Source organism: Falco naumanni, chromosome 4 (genome assembly GCF_017639655.2).
Source record: "Falco naumanni isolate bFalNau1 chromosome 4, bFalNau1.pat, whole genome shotgun sequence".
Classification (NCBI taxonomy): domain Eukaryota; kingdom Metazoa; phylum Chordata; class Aves; order Falconiformes; family Falconidae; genus Falco; species Falco naumanni.
This window is the reverse complement of record NC_054057.1, coordinates 39,943,539-39,964,465: the sequence shown is the minus strand read 5'-3', so window position 1 is coordinate 39,964,465 and position 20,927 is coordinate 39,943,539. Positions and strand designations below refer to the sequence as shown.

Below are 20,927 nucleotides of genomic sequence, written 5' to 3'. Positions count from 1 at the left end.
GAATTCAGGAGGTGGGAGTTAGGCAGCACTTAATGTATTGAATGCAGTGAGAGAAGATGTGAGCATAAGGCACAGAGACATGTAGGTTGGGTTTGGATGAACACATCTATGTGTAGAAAATTATATACTGCCTCAATAAAAATGGCTTTCCTTCTGAAAGAAAATGTTGTTTTCTCCCATGTATTGAGAAAAGTTACAGATCTCCCATTGTAGCATGTGCAGTTTTTATCCTCAAACACATAAACAGCAGTACTATTAAACTAATTTTTGCTGGAATTATGAAAGACTCCTTAAAAAAAGTGTCTTTTTTTCCTTCAAACTAATTTTATTTTGTGGTGATTATTTTATCTTGAAGCTGTAAACCCCTGTCCTGTTCTTTGTTATTCTGGAAGAATTAAAAAATACACAAGTGTATTCACCTCCTTACTAAAAATAATTTCCAAATTAAAAAAAAATATTCAGTAAGGCTGTGAGAATATCTGATCTAAAGTTGCCAGTACTGAAATAGTATTTCAAGAATATAATAAAAGATCAGTAAGAACAGAATCAAGTTAAATGAAATTTTGTTGTTTCTCCCAGGCCACGATCAATGTAAATACAGAATGGGTGTAATCTGAGGAACATATAGGGACAGCCCAATTAAACAAAACAGTGAATAAGGAAGAGGTATCCTGGAGAAAAAATGTGGATCAAAGGAAAGCCCTACTATTTTGCCCTTGCCTTACTGTTTTTATTTTGGCTGTCTGCAGCTGATCTTCAATGCCTTTACTTCTCAGGGACTGCTGCTAAAAGCGAAAGCTGCTCACAAGAATCAGGATTTTCAAGAGAAGGTCCTCGGTGTGCCTCCAGTCTGCTTAGAGTTACGTAGCCTGGTTTGTGTCTGGTTTTGATTTTGGCTCTTTTATGTAGTCCAGAGTGGGACCGCATTTGGGGCGGCCGTGGGTTTGTGACACGGGGCAGTGGAACTATGTCAAAGATGCGGGGACATCGGCAGGGAGTAAAATTAATTTTTTAGAAACATTGCACAGGGAAAAGAGGCAATTCTTAAAACAGCTTGGATGAATGAGTGCAGCATGAGCCCCAGGTCAGCTGGTGCTGTTTGCAGGATGATGGGCATTGCCATAGTGCTGACCTTTCCCTTGTACTTTGGCAGTAGTTTTGTGCTCCCTGCAATTTTTTCTCTTTATTAGGGAAAAATGCAGAGTTGACATCTGTGGTTGGTTTGTCTTAGGGGAACAGATTAGGAAGGCAGCTTACCTGCACAAGTCTCTTCGCTAGGGTCCTGCATCTGCGCGGTTAGGACGTAACATGGATCTTCAATGCCGGATGCTGCATGATACTTCTAGGCAGCTCACTGGACCTAGTGCTTATCCCTCAAGGCTGGGGATCTGCCTACTCTCTTCATCGAGCTGCAAATTTCTTTTTGTGTGAGGCCAACTGTTGTGTTTGGAACTAGGTGACTTCTCTCTTCCAGCAGAGAGTTTGAGCCATACTGTATCTATTCTTCACAGTAAGTCACTATTCAGGATTTGCACTAAAAAACTCATTTTTGCTTAAATAAGAATTACTGTCTTTTACTAAATACAGGAAGCCCATCAAGTGGGTACAGTACTAAAGATGTCGAGTGAATGATTCATGGGCAGGAAGGAGTGTCAGGACAGAGTTTGCCTCTGTAGCATGGAATCAGAATCTGGACAAGGTGAAGAACTGCTTGCGATCAAGATAGATGACTGCTCTGATACAATGTAAATAGCGTTTTTAAAATTAATGTCCTTGGCATTGGCTATGTTAATACTTCCCTTTTGCAACATTTATTTTTTCATTAAGAGAGCTAATGTGACTGAATGGTGGATGTGAAGAAGTGACAAGCACCATGTATGTTTAAACGGGGAAGGGTCTGCTGCAGGCTGTGCTCATGCTGAATGTGATGGTCTTTAAGTAATGGTACTAAAAAACATAGAAAAAGGAGAACTTACCCAGAATTTCAGGAATATGCTCCTTGCATCAGTCAAGAGCCCCCCCATGTTCTTCTGTTCTGTACCATACAGGCTTCCTGAATTCACATGGTCTACACACTCATTTATTCCTTCATTCACACTGTGCTCCATTTCTACACCAAAGTGAGAGTTGCCTGTGTGTTTCTTGCAATATACTGATGTTTTCTTTTTCCCATGCCAGGGTCAGCTACTTCTTCATACATGAAGCTTTGTGTATCTCTTCATCCCTGTTTTGTCCTCATAGCTCTTCCTTCCTCTCTTCCATCCTTTTCATAGCTCAGTCTTTCTTCCTCTCTTGAGGCAGTTTGTTCTGGTGTCAGCATTTCTAAAGTGTACTGGGAGCAAGTGCTGCAAGGACACGGAGGAAAGGGGGGCATCGTTAACACTGGCAAAGAAGGTGGCAGCCATCCACTGGCTCTTCCATGTGGTCGTTACCCACAGATCTGGATGGCTGAAGCAGCTGCAGCTGCCAACTGCAAGAGGTCACAAACCCTGTGTATATGTACCTTTCCCCTTTCATTTTCTTGTTTTCACTAAAATCAATATGACATTGCCCATTTTCTAGAACATTCCCTGAAATGCTGGAATTCTTCAAATAATCCAGCGCCCTGAAGTTATTTTCTAATAGGCAAATGCGCAGAGAAATGCCACTTGGCAAACAATCGTAATATGCAGGGGTGAAAACTACCCTGCTGTACTCAGGTCATCAGTCCCTCAGCACAATTGTTCTTCCAGGCTACACGGAATATCTGACAGTTTTCTGACCAACCTGTAATATGTCCTTGGCAAGGAATTGGGGCTGACTGTTATTCTGTGGGTCCCCCTTCCACTGTGCTTGTTCCTCACTACTCTGTACGGCAGCTTTGTATGGGATTGTGGGCTTTGAGTGACAATGAAATCATGTATACATCCCCACATCATGTATACACACCCCTTTGCGTAGTTCAACCTGATTCACGCAGTCTGATCTGTGTGGGGTTTTTTAGTTAAAAATATGGATTCATCTATTTTCTTGCCTTTACCTTTTTCCTCTGGCTAGGGTTTCCCATGCCTCCGTCACGTTAAATCTGGTAACCAAACAGCAAGTTAACAACATGGTGATGTTATCTTGCTGACCTGACAGAAAGCATGCACCCTGAAAAATAAACATTTTCAGGAGTAGTGTAACGACAGCACTAGAAAGTGGTCTGAGCAAACTACACCGTGAGCACTAGACCAGGTGAAGAAGTGAGGCTGGTGTGCCTTTGGCTTTGGTTGCTGGGGTTTGGTTATGTTTATTTTGAATTTGCAGTGTGATTTTGGATTTGTAGGGTTTGCTTTTGGGCTTTTTTTGGTTTGGTTTGTTAGGGTTTTTTTTAATGAAGGGATATATTTGGGTTTTGTTAGGCAGGAAAATAATAAAACAGAAAAGGGAAAATTTATTGACTAGAAAGAAATATGAGTGGTACTGGAATTTGTTTCTTTTGGTTTTCAGTGAAAATATCTCAAAAAGACTTAGTTGGGAAGTTGCTGTAGAGCACAAGAAAACAGTTACTTGAGTATACTAGTGTTTAACTTTTAAACTAAGTATTTTTCATTAATACAAAAATATATATATTTTCATTTGGAGTTCAATCTTCATCCAGTTTACTTGCTGTGATGAAAACTGTAGTCCACTGAAGCCCCAAAGAGATTCATAGAGAGCAGTTGTTCACCATAGTATCATTTCTCCAAGATAAATTATGCAGCAGTAAAGACAAGTTCATAAACTTTATTGTATTGCTTTAGTACCAGTGCTTTAGATACTACCGGGAAGGCAAATTCAGTGCTAAGGCCTTCTCCCAGGTTTATTAAACTGTCTTTGAAGCTGCCAGTGGATTTGTTTTTTCTTTTTTAGGATATTTTTCTAAGCCCAGTAGTGGGAGGGGAGAAGAGGAGGATGGTCTGGATTTTTTTCTTGATCTTTGTTTAATCTTTCTGACTTCATACTTACACTAGCATGTAAAAAGATCATACTGTAAAAAAAAAATATATTCTTTATACTTGATTGATTCAAACACATGTAGCTTTTTATAGACTTGCCATTTTTCTTCAATAGCATGCATCTTTGTCATAGTTTAAAAATTCTCTAGAAATAGTACAGTTACAGTTCTTAAAATTGTGCAGCTATGAGCAATATGTACTATCCACATTTTCCATATGTTGAGACAATGTTCTAGTTTTATGTGTATAGTAAAAAAATTATCAGTGATAAACAGTCAGTTGATTGGAACTGTATCTTAATTGAATACTGAAAAAATCGGGATCAAAGTACTTTACATTTATATTCAAAACAATTTTAAGATAAAATGTTCTTTGGGTCCTTATATGGTAACCCTGAAATATTAGGTCAATATATTGCACTGGTGTGCAATATTGGCACCAGAAGAGGATTTTATCACTGTTTGCCTTTAATTGATTCATTTTTTTCTTAAGAATTTCGGAACATCTTTAAGCAGCTATCATTTTCAATATTTCTGGGTTCCATTTTAGGCAGAATGTAGTAGCATGGGACTGTTGCTAATTCTAGCTGATGTTGCAATCTCTTCAGAGACAGTTCAAACTGCAAGTTACAAGACTGAAAGACTTAAGGAAAGATGAGGAGTTTTATGTCTTCACTGCCCATGCAGGTATATCTTTTACAGCATAATAGGTGTTCTCTGGTAAAATCCAAGGCACGGGTGTTGTGGGTTTTGTTTGGGGTTTTTGTTTGTTTGTTTCAGGGTTTGTTTGGTGTTTTGTTACAGTATCTCTGGGTGAGTTGAGTCCTAGGGAACTGCCTGGCTACATCATGGTAAATACAGGTTTGTCACTGTGAAGGTGTTACAGAGGGAGGAAACAAAAGCTACTTCTCTTGCAGTACAAATCTCATTTTGACGGTAAAGCACAGCCAGACAGAGAGCTGATACTTAGCCTTTGAGTCATGTTTAAACTCCCACTGCCTTTAGCTAAGACCTGACCCGTAGGCATCAAGAATTTGAGGGCAATCTCAAGAATGCAAACGCAGTTATTGCAAAAGGGACCAGATGTTCCCCCTCTATTGCAGCAGCCATGTGGATCTTGAATCTCATGAATATCCTTTTGGAATCCTATTCCAAAGGCAAAGTTGGTATTTATAAGGGCTCCAGGCTGGTGAAGAAATGAGGCATCCTACATGAGGGAGAAGATGGTTTAGGCCTTAAAGAGGGGTTGATTTGTGGTTATTATTGCTGCCTTTGATCTGCCAACAGGGATCTGAAACTAATCCACCAGAGCAGCACAAGTCTGATATATAGTGCCAGATGGAGATGCCAGAATAGGTTATTCCTGCTGTCTTTGATGCTGCCTTATCATGAAGTGATAAAACAGGTACTACAAAGCAAAGCAAGCAAGGGTTAGGAGCGTGTACACTGCAGGAATGCTGCTGGCTGTGTGGAGTGACTGCCAGTTGTTAAAGGCACTGCAGGATCAATTAGCCATTTGCAGCATTATCCTCACCCGATGAGAGGCTGAGGGACCCAGCCGCACAGAGCAGTTGGTTGGCATACAGAATTGAACATCACTGGGTACTTCCGTGCTAAATTGAGGGAGTAGAAAATGCAGACGTCCTGTATTTCAAAAGAAATCCCATAAGCACAAATGGCATAGAAGTGAAAAACGGTGTTTTGCGTAAGGACTTTTATTCACCATGAGTTCATACCCCACCTATCAAATGTATCAAAAATTAATCTCATTTTAAAATGTTGTGCTGTAAGCAGCGAACGTGGTCCAAGTGCTGAGATTTTGGTAGGATTTTGCCACTTCTGGTTTCATTTTGCTTAGACCATTAGAGCAGTTTGGGGCTTAGTACAGCTATTAGTTCTCTATGGATCTCATAATCATGTGAATCAGCAAGCTCATTGCATAAGAAGACTTTATATAGATGTTAGATCAATTGGCAGTGAGTTGTCAATAAATGTATCTCCTAGACACTGTGCAACTGACAGGCTAATGAAGTGCTTTCTCAGTGACAGAGAGCTGTTGACAAATCTTTTGCCACTTTGCTTTTCCCACTCCTGCATTTCTCATAAATCTGCTCTATGCTGCAAGCTTGGGGAATACTAGGATGGTTGCACAAGTAAGGGGGTGCTTGTTTGCTACTTCGCATGCATAGGCTGGCATTTGGCAAACGTGTTAGTCGCCTGTGTGCTGAGGAACCAGAAAGTAAGGACATGTCTGCGCTCCCCACAATGTGTTTTCCAATGCTTTCTAAGAAGATGAGGAGTAGATGTCCTGCAGTTTATCTTCAATGACTGCAGCTTGGAGTTTGGCTCCCCATTGTTGCACTTTTTCTGCCTTTGTTGCTACTGTGGAACTTAGACCAATTCCGTGCAAGTGGTTTCAACTCCATGTTCCTTTTCCTTTTGCCCAGAAGCAGGTGGAATCACTGGTTTATTTTGCATCACTCTTGAAGGCTTCTGTGGGTGCCTTTTGCAAATGTCTGATGAACGAGTTAACTAGTTCTTGTCCTTTTAAGTAAAAGTTCCATATTTGTTCCTCTAACTCACGTGTGTATGTAAGCACCAGTAGTTTAGGATGCGTGCTGTCTACCTATGACAAAAAGATGTTCAGCAAAACCAGATCATATTGGTATGCATAATCCCATCTTCCCTCTAAGAGAAACTATTTTGGTTAATGTGTGCATTAAGAAGTTTACAGAGTGACTCATTGGCCCTAGCTATTAATAGTACTTGATGAAAAGACGTAATTTTCACTCCGGTGTTCATAGCCTAGATGTTGTTCGTATGTTGTTGTACAGTTTGGGGCTTGCGAGCTGTACTGCAAGTGCAGTTTGCCTGTTTGCTTGCATGGATAATAAGTGGCCGTGTGTAGATGATTTAAATAATAAAGAATACACTCTTTGATTGACATCGTAAAGCCGTGTTTGTTTTTGCACAGTTTCCAAGATATGCCTCAGTTGCTAACACTAATTACAACACAAATTATTATGAAGCCTCTGTTGTAATTCTTAAGTAATCTAAAGGTCTTTATGCCTCCCAAGTCACTCTGGTCAGGAGGGAGCTGAAATAAGAAATGTAGGTGATTTCCAAGAAGGCTATGATGAGACCCATCTCATGGGATAGCCTGTGCTGCATGGTGTGCACTAGTGGATTTTCAGTTGTCAGGTGTGATTGCGATCTGATTGTATGACATTAAAGGCCAAACCTTGACTCACTGAAATCAGAAGCAAAAATTGTATTGATTTTGTCGAAATCAATACCAGGCTGATACCATGTTGCCATTGCATCTTGACAGACGTCAGGAGAGAAGAAAGCCTTTGTAAAGGCTCTATGTTCTTCACACTGTGGGCCTTGAAAGACGCTGGGAGCAACTTGGGAAGTTGTGTGGATTGGATGACATCAGAACTTACTGATGTCAGCATAATTGCTGTTTTCCAAAGGGGTGGTCAGCTTCTTGCTCTGCAAGAGGGCAGGAAGCCAATGTAAAAATCTGCAGTGGAGTGGGGACAAGGATTCACACGGTGAGACTTCTTGTCTCACCCAGCTCATGCAGCATTATGGAACACAAATCTAGGAAAAATCCTGCTGTCAGGAAAGCATGAGTATATCACAGTTGGTTTCTGGTAGATGAAAGGAAGCCCAAACCTTTGCTCAGGGTGTTAATGATGTGAAAAAAAAAATTGTGATTTTCCTGTTGTTTCAGAACTGCCTCCAACTATAGGCAAGTTTGTTTTACAGAACAGAGCTTTAAGAAAGAGGACAAGCTAAAGAAGAAATGGTAAATATTCAAACAAATGTTAGTGTCTTGTGTAACCTCAGGAGCTGGTTCAGGTTGCTGATTGCTCAGTTTCAGTGTGGTCTGAGTAATGAAGAGCTGACTAGTGAGCCTAATTTGGTGTAATTCCCTGAGTACTCCTGAAGCATAGCAAACCCAGAAAGACTGTAATGAAAAATAGTAGAAAGGTAGCTGGGGGCTTAACTTATGATCTCCTCTCATTACAGTAAGCGACATTTTCATTGCAGTGCTACCATAAAGATTATTGGCTGCCACATAACATAGGTCCCACCTGAAATTATTCTGGAACAGCTTTGTTGGCATGGTAAAAGCCATGGAAAAGTGCCAAAGATTTGCTTAAAACCCAGTAATTGTTTGCCAAATATTAATGCTGCAATGTTTTGTTCAAAACTGGCTGGAAAATGAGGTGAATAGTCTGTATCATTTTATTACATGGCATCTGTGTGACCATCTTTGGTCTTCAACAGTAGATACATAACTGGAAAACCATTGTATTTTTTTGCTTCCATAATGAAGTCTCTGGCTTTCAAAATTCCAGCATTTTAACATGAATGGTGACAATTAATTTGAAATTGGCTTTGAAACTCCTTTCTCCTTTGCATGCATATGGACCTGTCTGAGCGCAACTCATCAGAGTGTCTGCAAGATTGACATTGTTGGCCTGTTTGTGCCAGTTTTGGCCAGGGGTAGTTGAAAGGGCTGTATTTGGGAACTGGAAAGAGATTTCATGAGGAAGGTGGCAAAACTCAGTGTTTGCATTGACGTGTTATGTGTGTTCAAAAATTGAATCCAAGAAGGCTCCCCTGGAACAGCCTTTCTGGAAGGACTCCAGACTCCAACATAAGCTGACTTCGGTGACTGGGTGAAACTGGATTGTCTGTGATGTGTAGCATTTCAGATGTGGTCCTTTCTGTGAAAAAGGTGAAGTGAGTTTCCTCATTTCTTTACCTTTTTCCTGGTAGTGCTCTTAAGCAGCTAAATCCAGTGAGCTGGAAGAGCCTCCACTGACAGCAGCGAGCAGCTGCTCCGTACCCCTGTTCCCGCACCCTGCCAGTAGCAAGGCTAACCACAAATTAGCATGGCAGGAAGACAGGTGAGAGAGGTGGCCACATAAACACAGAGAGGACAAACCAGCCAGACTGCGTTTCTAGGAATCCACGTTCAGGGAAGTCCCTGCCAGGGATCCCTCTGGTACCTGGCTCCCAAATTTTGATGTTTGAAGTATCCGGCCCCCAGACCCAGCCTTACCAGCCTACAGCCCCTCAGCCTCCCTGAGGGCTGGACTCAGACCCTTGGTCTCTCTGGTACCCAGGGCTCGGTCCATCCTCGTGACCAGCTAGTCTGGGTTGAACTTTGCTGATGAGTCATGCATGCACGTTGTGACGCATGCTGTCCGAACAGGGAGCACACTCACACAGAAAACAGTTAGAAACAGGGTTTAGGTAGGACAAAGTGGAAGTGATCTGGCTCAGAGCTTAGCCAAACAAGTAAGCTGACCACCCTCCTGCTTGCACACCATTGGCCTCATTTATTCCCCACCTGATCCTCTTCCCATTTTCCTGCGCTTTTTCTCTGCCGTCCACGTTGATCCCTCCCTTCCACTCTCTTGGTCCTTCCCCTAAACACCTCATAGATCCTGTATAATCCTTAAATACTTCTGCTCAATCCCAATCTCCCCCTAAGCATCCCACAGTTATGCCCCCCTTACACAATGGTCCCCAGAGCTGGCACGGCCTTCCAGAAAGAGTTTCTTGTGTTGGCTCATGGCAGTGGGTTGTGTGGTGGAACTGGGGCTTAGTCCTTCACCTTTGAGGGTCTCGGGAGTGGCGATTCAGGGGAGTTAGGTTGGTTGGAGCTCCCCACCATGTCACTGTGTCCCTTGTCACTGTTCAGTCTTTGTGTCTGTTTTGAGGAGCAGTTAGGTGTCTGGCCCCGTGGCCGATAGGGATGACGAAGGTCAGAGCCCTGGGAGAGGCATGGGAGCCAGCCCGGCAGAGCAGGGCAGCTATATAAACCCTGCGTGTGGAGAATTGGGGTCCCCAGAATGTGCTCGCTGCTACTGCCAGTGAAATCGGTCATCAGTGTGCAGCAGGGCAGGCTCTAACTCAGACACTTTTGCTTAAAAAAAAAAAAGAGAGAAAAAAAGAGACTCTGAGTATCAGTATTTCCCCAGAGTCCTGTCTATACATTTTTTTGGTACACTTTGTCTAGTTACTGGAAAAGAAATACATACCTGCCAGACATAGAATAACTTAAGGAAAGTTCCTTGGCTTGCACTTAGCTATTTTTACCCTCAGTTTTCCTTTCCTTTAATGTTAATTAGGTGCCCAGCAAAATGCATGTAGTACGTCAATAATAAAGATTATGTAAGGGGATTTATCTGAGCAGCAAGCCCCTTAGCGTAGCGTTCAAAAAGGAAAATGAGCACTGGTTTACTTAAGCCCAAAGGACTCCATGTAGACAGCAACACTGAAATAACGTAAGAATGAAGATGGCTGTGCTCAGCCGGCTCCAGGAAGGTATCTGTGCTGCGTGTCGGTATGTTTGTGCACCGTGTCCGCTGCCCGTCCGGGGTTTGTTTTGAGAGTGGGCAGGTAGCCCTGAACATGGTGCCAACAGCATGGTTTGGTGAAATGGAGCAGACTGTGGATTTATCTACTGCATGCTCATGGAATTTCAAATACATAAAGATAAGGGTTATGATGATACAGATGACTTCAGTAAACAGAACACACTTCTTTCTCACTTGAATGGTCTTTTTGCTTCTTGCTGGTGCATTTTTCTCTGCAGCCACCTGTGTTGGCTTCTGCCAAAGAAGCTGAGCCTGCTCGTGTAGATTTTGTGGCTCTTAATTTGTTTTGCTTCATTAGGTGGAAGATGTAATTTATTCTAGTGGATACCTCAGCCCTCAGAGTTTACAGCTGATGTTTGTATCTGGCACTAAATTGTTTTTTCTAGTCATATGTAAGAGGGAAAGCACCGTTTGATCTGTGAAAATAAAACAAGGGGGAAAATACTCCATTGCAGTCTGTGGGAATTCTCAGCCATGAGGACTTCAGGTTCTGACCGATGACATTTCTCTGTGCCTGGGTTGGATCCAGGGACTGGTCTGCACTTGTAGGCTGAAACACTCACCAATCCATTTGAAATGGAGTGCGAGAAGGGAGATCAGCCCTTCTGGATGTGCTTGAAGATGCAAGTCCCAGGTGAGAAATTCTTCATGATTGAGATAATCTGCTAGGACTATGCAGGTGCAGAAAGGAATTGTTCTCTCCCTGGTGCTCTCAGGCTGCTGTCTCATTATACTGGGCTAGCTGGGGGTTGTTTTATCAGCATAATAGATTCTCTAGATGAAATCTGAATTTGTGTTTGTTTCTGTTTTTAAAGAAATAAACATAAGCACATCCTCTCCTTTCCGTCTTCATGAGTTCCGTGCAGGCCCCTCTTGTGTGTGTGTCTCTGGCTTTGTAACACAGCTGGAATTTTCAGTGCTAGGCTCCCTGAGCATTAGATAGGTCTGACTTTTAGAAAGCAGATACTGGTGTTCCGTGTGCTTTCAAAACCCTCCCTGCCAAAAGCCACATTTCTTCTAAGATCTTTCAAGTTGGATATGCAAAAATTAGCCAGTTTTGCAAATCTTGGTCTGTACATTTTCCTTTAAAAAAGATTTTTTTTTTTTGCTAGGTTTCTATGAGCTTCCAACTGTGCTCCCCTAACAAGCATCACATTTAAAGTACTTGCTTCAAAAGGCTGCTAGCCTCAGAGAATATAAGAAGACTTTCTTTTATTACTGTGTATTAATTAAAGAAATGCCTAACACCTGCTTGGAATTCCTTTCTGGGAAAAAAAAATAGTTCTTCTTAACATGCAAGATGGTGAGTTCAAAGAAGCAGGGAATAAATTAACCAGTTTAAGAGTGGACATGTCTGGCAGAATTAGAATTATCCAGCAATTGCCAGTCCTGTAGGAGAGCAGGTGTTTGTATATCATATTTACCTTGGCTAAATCTACCCACACAGACATGTCTGCCCCGAGGTGTCTCCTTGTACATCCAACTGAACTGTATTCCCTTTCTAACTGCTGTGTTTGGGCTGCCGAGTTATTGCAGCAAGGCTGATGGTGCTGTTGTGAGGAGCACCACAGGGAGCTCCTGAGCTCTGGCCCGAGGTCCATCTGGTCAGGGGCCATCTCTGACAGTAACCTGTAGGGAAAGAGGGTAGGAAACATGGCACATAGAGGTTGAGGTTTTATCTTCTTCAGGTATATGGGACAGCAAATGTAGAGGGGAGAGCCTGGGCTTGAGGGATCTGGCAGAAGAGAGCTCTGTCGGGGAAATGAATGGTGAAGTGGCCAGTAGGAAACATGGGATGGGTGGGCTTATTTTGGAGGATGCACGTTCTACACAGTCGCTGAGACAGTAAGCTCCAGCACAGTTTTGGCAGAACAGGTTTTTTTGCTTATTTAGTTTTGGAGTGGTTTTAGGCAGGAATTTTCAGAAAGTCAGAAAGTCAGTGTTGGACTGCATGACTCAGCAGAGTCTGTAACGTAAGGTAGCTAACAGCTTGTGAGAGCGTGCAAAGTGGGGATGGAGAGGGAGTGGTTGCTTTGGGTGGACTTCATCTAGCATTTTAAAATATCTAAACGTGAGTGTCAGCTAGCTACCTACTGTCCACTGTGAAAATTGGTGAAGATGTGTAACAGAGTATAGCGACTAAGCGCCTCACAGCAGACCCTTGTATTTGGTCACCCAAAAAGCTCTCTGCTCCACGGGCTTCATTAGCCTGATCTCCACAGACCGCAACATGGGCTTGGAGACCTAGCTTTCCACCTGTACTGAATCCTCTTGTTCTTATCTAATTCAGCCTTGGAAAAAAAAAAAAAAAAAAAAAAGAGCTAAACCAAGATGGGAAGATGTGATCAGTTTCCCTGCAGAGTGCTTCTGGGGTTGAAGATCCCAGAGAGCACTTGAGGTGGTTAGGGATTTCTGGTGATGCAGAAAGTCTCTTTGAAAGCTAAATGCAGAACTTGGGATTAGGAAAGGGGATGCCAGGGCAAACTCTGCAGGAACTTTGGGTTATGAAGATTAGTGGGGTGGGTGGAACAGGAAAATATAACATGTTGTTGTACTTCGGAGTGTCTTGGGGCTGGGCTGTGGAGATTTGGGCAATCTGAAATATTAGGCATACCAGAGTGTGAGTGGGCAATACAGGAAGACAAACTGTTACAGACCTAAAAATACCGGAGCAGTTTTACAACACATGAAGAGCTGCAGGTTTAGTAGCCCAGAGGCTCTTGCGGCGGCGCAGGCATGCAGCACTGCCAGCGCCTGCCCCTTCGGCCAGCCAGCGCCGCTTCCATTTTGGAGCGTGAGCAGTGAGCTGGCATGCAGGCAGAGGACAGGCCAAAGCTGAGGTTTTTTGAAGAAACTTGCAGAGAGCTTCAGATGATGAACATCTCTGACACTGCTGCCATCTGCTTTCAGAGCACTCGCAAACAAGGGGCAAAAAAATTAGCTGGATAAAATGAGTCACTCTGGTCTGTTCTTCTTTATTAAGAATCCTAAAACTGTAGCTTGCCATCCAAGTGTACAAGGAAAACAGATAACTGGTTTCACTTACCCATGTACTGTTCCTCTTAATTTAAATCATCTGACTTATGTCACAGAGGATAAAAAAAGTTATTGGTAAACTACCAAAATAATGTGGTATTTGCAAAGTAATTTTAACCCCCACTATTTTTCTTATTGGTACATTACTGGCAAATTAAATCCCAGTATCTGTCCTCTTCCTGGGAGAAGATGTGGTTTGAGGAGGTGACACATTAGCAGCTCCCAGGGGAACAAAGGCCAGTCTCAGTAGCTCAGAGGAGACACCAGAGCACCAATAGGCTATGCAAAAACTGCCAGGGCAGAAGCATCTTGCAGGAAGTGCTGGAGAATTGTAACTAATACAGGCTGCCAGCACGTATCAGTCCTGCAAGCACTTCTTTCAGGGGTCTCTAGTGATATTGCCACTGATTCAGCCTTTCCTCTCTCCTGCTTCAGCAGCTGGGGCTGGGGACCGTGCTGTTGGGGTCACTGCAAATACATTGGAAGCAGCATCTGAGCATTAAATACCCACATGAACCTGAGCTTGAGCTGTTGGAAAAGTGAGCAATCCTGGAATGTTTCACCTTTGTTTCTCAGATTATCAGACATACCTGGAGGTGGTATCTCCAGAATTGTACTTAACTGTGCGTGTTCTTTTCATACTGAGTACTCACCCTGTAGGTCTATTGCAGACATAAAGTGAGAGCGCTGTATTTCTTATGGTTCATTCTTGAAATCCTCTTTCAAAGTGCTTAAACTCCAGAAAATCAGCATGTCCATCGAATACTTTAATTCACTAGCTTACACAAGTTCACTGTTTTCATCTCTGGGAGCATGTAGCCTTCAGCTAGTGAGTGTTTTGTTGTACAAGAGAGAAAAAATTGGAGGCAATTGTGCTGAAGGTGGGTTTTGAAAGTGGCTCTTTTGGACTTCATAAATTTTAACTGTGGTTCTTTTTTACATTCAAAGATTTTGGTAGCAAGACTGTGTGCTTTCAAGTTACAAGGCTCTGTACCTGATCTTATGCTGTAAATTGCAACATTTAGCAATTTGTAGTTTAATGTAGAAGGATCACCTACTTTCCTAAATGCTTAAGTAATGTGGCAGGCTGTGGTTATTGATTCACTCTGAATTTATTACAAGAAAGCTGTATTCACTCTTTCCTCCTGGGAATGCCCCTCCTGAACTGCATGCTTGCTAGTGACAGCTCAGACCCCTGATACATAACCAAAGACCTTGCCTAATATCCTTGCAACTGCTCAGGGAATTTTTATTAAGTAAAAGCATCATTAAAGTAGACAGAATGATGAAGTTTAATGAGCATCTTTCTCACTTGATATTGTTAGTTTTGCTGCAGCAGCCATAGTGCTCACATTTGTTACTTCCAGTGGGGCAGATAGTGAACGCAGGGAGATTTCGTTCATGCTTATATTTGCATGCAAAGAAACAATTCTGTTCATGGGAGATACTTGCTTTGAAAAATATATACAAGGAACGAAAGCAACTCGAAATCTCTGCCTAAGGGCTTTCTGCATTTTGCGTCTTGCATTTATTTCCTCTTTCACTTTAACATAATGACAAGGCTGCATGCAATACTGTAGTTGCTAAGTCTACAAAGGTTCAGCAGTTTGTGAGCTGTGGTTATAACTACTGGCTTCTGACTGTTGCTGCAAACATCTCAAATATTTATTTGCACTCCAGATTTCATTTTTCAGCTGAGGTTTTGGTCTGCGAACTGTGCGTAGTGTCCTACGCAGAGCTACACCAGCCCTGTGAGCAGGTGATATTCCAAAGTACCCAGTGCGAAGGTGCTGCCATGAATATATTGTCGGCACTTACCTCACAAGTCTGCCTTGAAACAGTAGCCACAATCTACCTCGGTATTCCTTTCTTTGTTCGTGGAGACCATCTGCCTTTGCTAAGTGTCTGGTCATACAGGCATGTATGTCAAGGTGCCATCTCCTAGTCCATTACCATCCATCAGCTGAGCTGTATAACCGTCTGTGTGCATGTCTTAAGCTGACCTCTGCTGAGGATGGTGTGTGAGTGTCTCTGCCTAACATGTTTGACTTTGCAGTGATGCCAGAGCAAAAAGCGTGTACACAGTTAGTACAGCTTGGCTGACAGACGGTGACATGCAAGCTGTAGTTTCTGTGGTTGTATCCTTCCAGTAGGTATCAAAATCATTAAGGACTATATATGTAAACTCCACATCTATTACATATAAAGGGTTATAGGTTATCATATAATTCAGATAGTTGCTTCTCTGTGCAGATCAGTTCCATTAGGTTTTTTCTCCTGTTTCTTTTTTATATTTATTTATTTATTTTCTGATGTGGTTTTTTTTTTTTCCATGGGAGCTGTAAAAGTGGTGTCTGTTGTTGTACCAGAAGTTCATTGAAAATTGTGAATTCTCTTTTCCCTAGTGTAACAGAAGGCAAATTCTGTCCCAGAGGCATTATCGCAGTCATTATTGTATTTAAATGTTGTTGTGACACCATATGTCTCCTTGTGCTTGATGTGTGCAAACACAAGAGAGAGTCCCTGTCTGTGAAGGCTTGTATAATCTAAATACGTCTGATCCTTGCTCTTTGCGTAGCAGACTACTGTGATAGAGTGTAAAGCACTTATCTTCAGTTGAGATAGCAGTGTGCAGCTGAAACTTCCTTGAAATGTTGCCAGAGAAACCTAAGTAGATATATTTGATTTATTTCAAACCCGATAATTATTTTCCTGGATGAAACTACTGTGCATGTGTTGATAGAAGTGGTTGGACATGAGAGTAAGTAAAAGGAATGTAAAAGTACTGCAGATGCCTGCAACTCACGCACATCCACTACTGCTAATGTATTTGCATGGGGTGGAGGGAATTGCTGGAGCAGCAATAGCACTGAATATTGTAAGGAGCAAATATCAAAGAAGAACTGCTACCAAAAACACAGGTCAGCTAGGATTTTTACTGCTTAATGCGTGCAGTGGCCACTGGACCTCGTTTCACAGTCAAAAGGTGTTGCCCAAGTAGACCTCACCAGAACTCTGAAGTTCATTCAATACGTTCAACATTCAGTTTCTTCAAAAGCAGTTATGTAGTCAGTAGAATTCTCACCATAGCCTTTCACTTCAGAAGTTGTTCACTGATCTGAGCACTGCCAGTCCACAAACTTGAACATTTGCACTGAGAAAGCAAGGAATGAGAGGCAGAATGAATGCTGCTAGTGTCATCTGAGAAAGTAATGTAAATTTTTTCAAGCAAAAAAGTGCAAAAAAACTGAGCAAAAAAAGGGTATGTAACACCTGAAAACTACTAAAGCTGTTACAGTTCTCTTTGGGTTGACACTAACAGGACAAAGGAGTGATGGGGCAGCAGGAGGTGGAAAACAGGACAGTGACAGGGGACTTCTATTCCCATCCATGAGGGTTTTTTTTGTGCTCAGATACAGTGGGTCAGTGGATTGTCTGTTAATTCAGCGCTTAAAGTCCCAAATGGAGACTTTCTTATTATATGAAAAAAACTCACATTCTAGTCCAACATAGCAGTATTTCTCTAGAGCCAAAACCCAACTTGAATATTAATTTAGTATTTAACTAATGGTGCTCACAGATTTGAGCATACATTTCCACTTCTCTGTTGCTAACTTCTGCAAGTTACAAAATCATTGCTGAGAGTGATTCAAATGCTGTGCTGCATATCGTTGAGAACAACATGCTGCTTGTTCCCTGACTTTCTACCCTGGATCTGTTTCTGATGGGACAGCCTCCTTGACTGGCACTTCTGTGCTCGTCCACAATGACAGTATTTCCTGATACCGAAAGATCTCCTTCCATATCTTCTGTCCCTCAGCTCACTTAACGCCTTCCAAAACAGGACAGTTATTTAGGATGGATATCTGATTAGTATGCATGCTGTGTACTTTGATAAAATATAGCCTTGTGCTGTTGTGGCTTTATCTCTTACGAAAAAAAGAAAAATATGTGTATTGTAGCTAACAGTAAGCATGCAGTTATCGCAGAGGGTCAGGGCTCTCTGCATTCATCAGGAAATGGCATCTGATCCCTTGTTGACAGGAGGTGATGGCACACATAACATTTCAGTGAGGTGAAGTGATGTCGTAGTTTACAGTTGTATTTTCCTTGAGCAAGGCTGTTTTGGGTACAGTGCACCTTGACAGCAGCCTGCTTAGCAGCATCATGTTAAACTGCAGCTGCTGGGGAGGTAAAAGCGAGTGCTGCTTCTCCACCCCACCCTACAAGAAGCTCTGATCTTATTCTGCCGTCCAAGAACCCCATAGCTGGAGTATCTTCCAGATACAGCAAAACAGAACTCAGAGCAGGCGGTAGCTTTTAACCTCCTGACATAGAGTAGAATAAAATAAACACCATGCCACCTCACACTGCTGTTGGAAGCAGCCTACAGCAATCATCTAGTCCAATTCAGGGCTGTTAGAGTTAAAGCACATTATTAAGGGCATTCTCCAACAGTGACAGGCTTGGGGCATCGACCACCTCTCTAGGAAGCCTGGTCCAGTGTTTGACCCCCCTCTCAGTAAAGAAATGCTTCCTAATGTCCCAGTCTAAACCTCCCCTGGTGCAGCTTTGAACCGTTCCCTCGCATCCTCTCACTGGATCCCAGGGAGAAAATCTCAACATTTCCCTCTCCCCTCTCCTCCTCAGGAAGCTGTAGAAAGCAATGTATGTTTTAGCTAAAATGTCTCTGTATCTGACAAAAATAGACCCTCCATGGCCATGCCTTATAGCACAGTAATTCAAGAGTAATTCTGTTTGGATCCTTGTTCAATGTCTCTTATGTACAGTTGACTGCGTAGTCCGCCAGGCACTGTAGAAGAAGGAGGGCCCATCCTCTGCTGAAATCAGTTTCAGACAGCAAAGCAAAAGTCGTCACTGTAAATAAAGAGTCACTTTATCTCTGAGATACCTGCTCAGGGTAATACCCACTGCAGAACTGTACATCAGGTCGTGCTTTCTGGATAAACAACAGCCTATCATGAGTAACTAAGTCTGTCCTGACTTGACTAAGCGAAAGTAGCAAAAGGATTTGTGCCTGGTTCTTGTTTGCAGCAAGGGCTGGACGGACATGCAAGCTCCATACAAAGACTGCAGCAAGGGAGAACCCACGCGAGGGTGCGTGTGATGGACCAGTGCAGCTTGTATGCAGCAGCTGGGTCCTTCCGTGTGCCCCAGATACATGAAAATGCAGGACCCAGGTTCTGTGGCAACAGTGCTGGCAGCTACTCACCCAAATTTTGACACATCAAGAGGCAGTTCTAGGAAGACTCAGAGTTTCTCAACCCCAGGCCCCTGATCTGTCCTGTTTCTTGGCAGAGTTCACCAAAAGGTGGAGGTGCAGTTACACAGGGAAGGCTGTTGTGGGAACTGGTGCTGTTACCTTCTGCAGTAGCAGAATTCCTATCAAGTGGTAGAAGTTAGCATCCGACCTGACTGGCGGCAGTGTGGTACGGGGTTGGGGCGGGCACTCACCAGCACTGCCCGGAAGGGTTGGCAGGGGGACAGCTTTAGAGGGATTTCAGTGTCGGTGTCAGCATTGCCAGTGATCGTACAGCTGAATGAGCAGGCACAAAGCTTGTCTCGGTTCCTTTCTAGATACACTGACGCCCCCGCAAAGCCCGTCTTCAAAAAGCACTTTATGTCAATAAGGGGAGTTAAGTTTGAGCTGTGTGTATTTTGGGTAGGTTTTTAATTTAGTTTAATCAGGATTACTCATAAATTATCTATTAATTACTATGTGATATTTAGCAAGATTCTCTCAGCCATGTAGTCTATTTAGCTTCGCTGTGAATGCTAGCCATCTTAATTGTAGGATACTTTGTCAACATTTAATCAGTGGTACTTACTAATGTGGCATTGATGTGTTGGTAGCTGGCCCAGTACTATCAATCATGTGTGAGCAGCGAAGGCGGGTGTGACGCCATTGCTCTCTGTCACATTATCAAGCCCTTGGGTTTTCTGGTTAGGGATGATGCTCACTTAGCTCTAAGCAGGCACTCTATCTCTCCAGTTCAACCCAATTTTTGTCATTGTCGGCTTGAATACACATCCTTGCAGCCTTTTAAGCCTTAATCCCGTAAATGTGCAATAAAGGTTGCTAGTTTCTGAAGGCAAAATGGCTTGCTCCTTCGCTGCTTTTGCAAAGGCCTGCTCTTCCCCATGTTACTCTCCGGGTAAGTCGAGAAAAACGTAATACTAATGACTGCAGCATGAGATCCAATAGAAAATTCAGTGTTGAAACAAAATAAATATGACCTTCCTTTTTTTTTTATTTCTAGTAACTAGATGCGTTGTTTAACATGCTGCAGAATAAAAGCCTGTGTTTAATGGTTGTATCACAAATATCTGTCTCATTTCCTTGCAGTCTGTATGGCAGACACATGCAGGCGAATCCTGAACCTCCAAAGAAGAACAATGACAAGTCAAAGAAGATCAGCCGTAAGCCTCTGGCAGCCAAGAACAAATAAGTCCCTGGTTCTGCCTCTGTTTTTATATCTTTTACATTGCTTTTGCATGTGCCTATAATATTCCTACGCATCTCCTGTTACTCATAAGAAAGCAGACACTAGAGGTAAAACCAATTTACTATGTATACTGCTTCAGAAAATCCTGCTTAAAGAATACAAAAATACATATTCTCTTAATTGTGGTCACATTTATGTAGCCATTTAATATAGCACTGTCAAACACATTTTAGCTTTTCTATTTATATGTATATTAATGTCCTTTCTTCACATGTATCACATCCTGTTAATATCAGGGGGTTTGCACCTATATTATACAATATTAAATTTCATATAATATTCCAAGTGATTTTAATAAAGGTCTTTATTTGTATTGTGTTTCACTTCTTTCAGTAGAACTTCTGAATAGCGCATTTCTTGAGGAACATATGTGTCCTGTTTCCTGCAATGTATTAATGTCTTGTGTTAGGAATGTGATAGCGCTTTATCTGATACAAGTTAGTTAAGATGTAAAGCATTCTGTTCAAGGAGTGAAACATTTTAATCAGTTTGTATTTCTTTTTTATATTGCTGTGTCCTGCTTTTTTGCCTTGAAGGTTATTTTGAAATCAAGGAGTACGGGAAGGGAGAGAGGGAAGGAAAAAAAAAAAAGTCTTTGTAAAGAGCTGCCAATTGCCAGCCTCAGTTTGCTCAGTTTGGAGGAAGAGAACTTTGTCATTTGAAGAAAACGGTATTTCTGCCAATTTTTTAAGTGCTTTTTGGGCAGAAAACCCAAATAATGTATTTAATCTCTGCTGAAGGTGCTTGTATTGAAGAGCTATTCCAAACGGCTTTTGAAAATGCCACAGGTTCTATATTTATCTGTACAAAGCTGGCACCACAACCAAGCTGAGAAGTCACAAATTGTTTAACATCTCAAATAGCTTCAGGTCTTACCAGTGGAGAAGAAAAACCTAAAATCTACAGACAGTGGTTTCCAAACAATTTTAGTCTTAGCAGAGCAAAAGGTAACTGGGAAACTCAAGGAGCAAGAACAGATACTCATACCTCAATCGCTCCTGT

General features: G+C 42.3%; 1 protein-coding gene across 1 annotated transcript in view; it reads left to right on the top strand.

Moving 5' to 3' along the window:
* The window catches only part of RSU1 (Ras suppressor protein 1), a 109,876-nt gene extending 89,638 nt beyond the window's left edge, over positions 1 to 20,238 (top strand). Inside the window, exon 9 of the mRNA XM_040590741.1 lies at positions 19,766 to 20,238. Coding sequence (XP_040446675.1) covers positions 19,766 to 19,868 — 103 coding nt within the window. The 3' untranslated portion in view covers positions 19,869 to 20,238. The remainder of the gene's footprint in view (positions 1 to 19,765) is intronic.
* Positions 20,239 to 20,927: the final 689 nt, after the last annotated feature.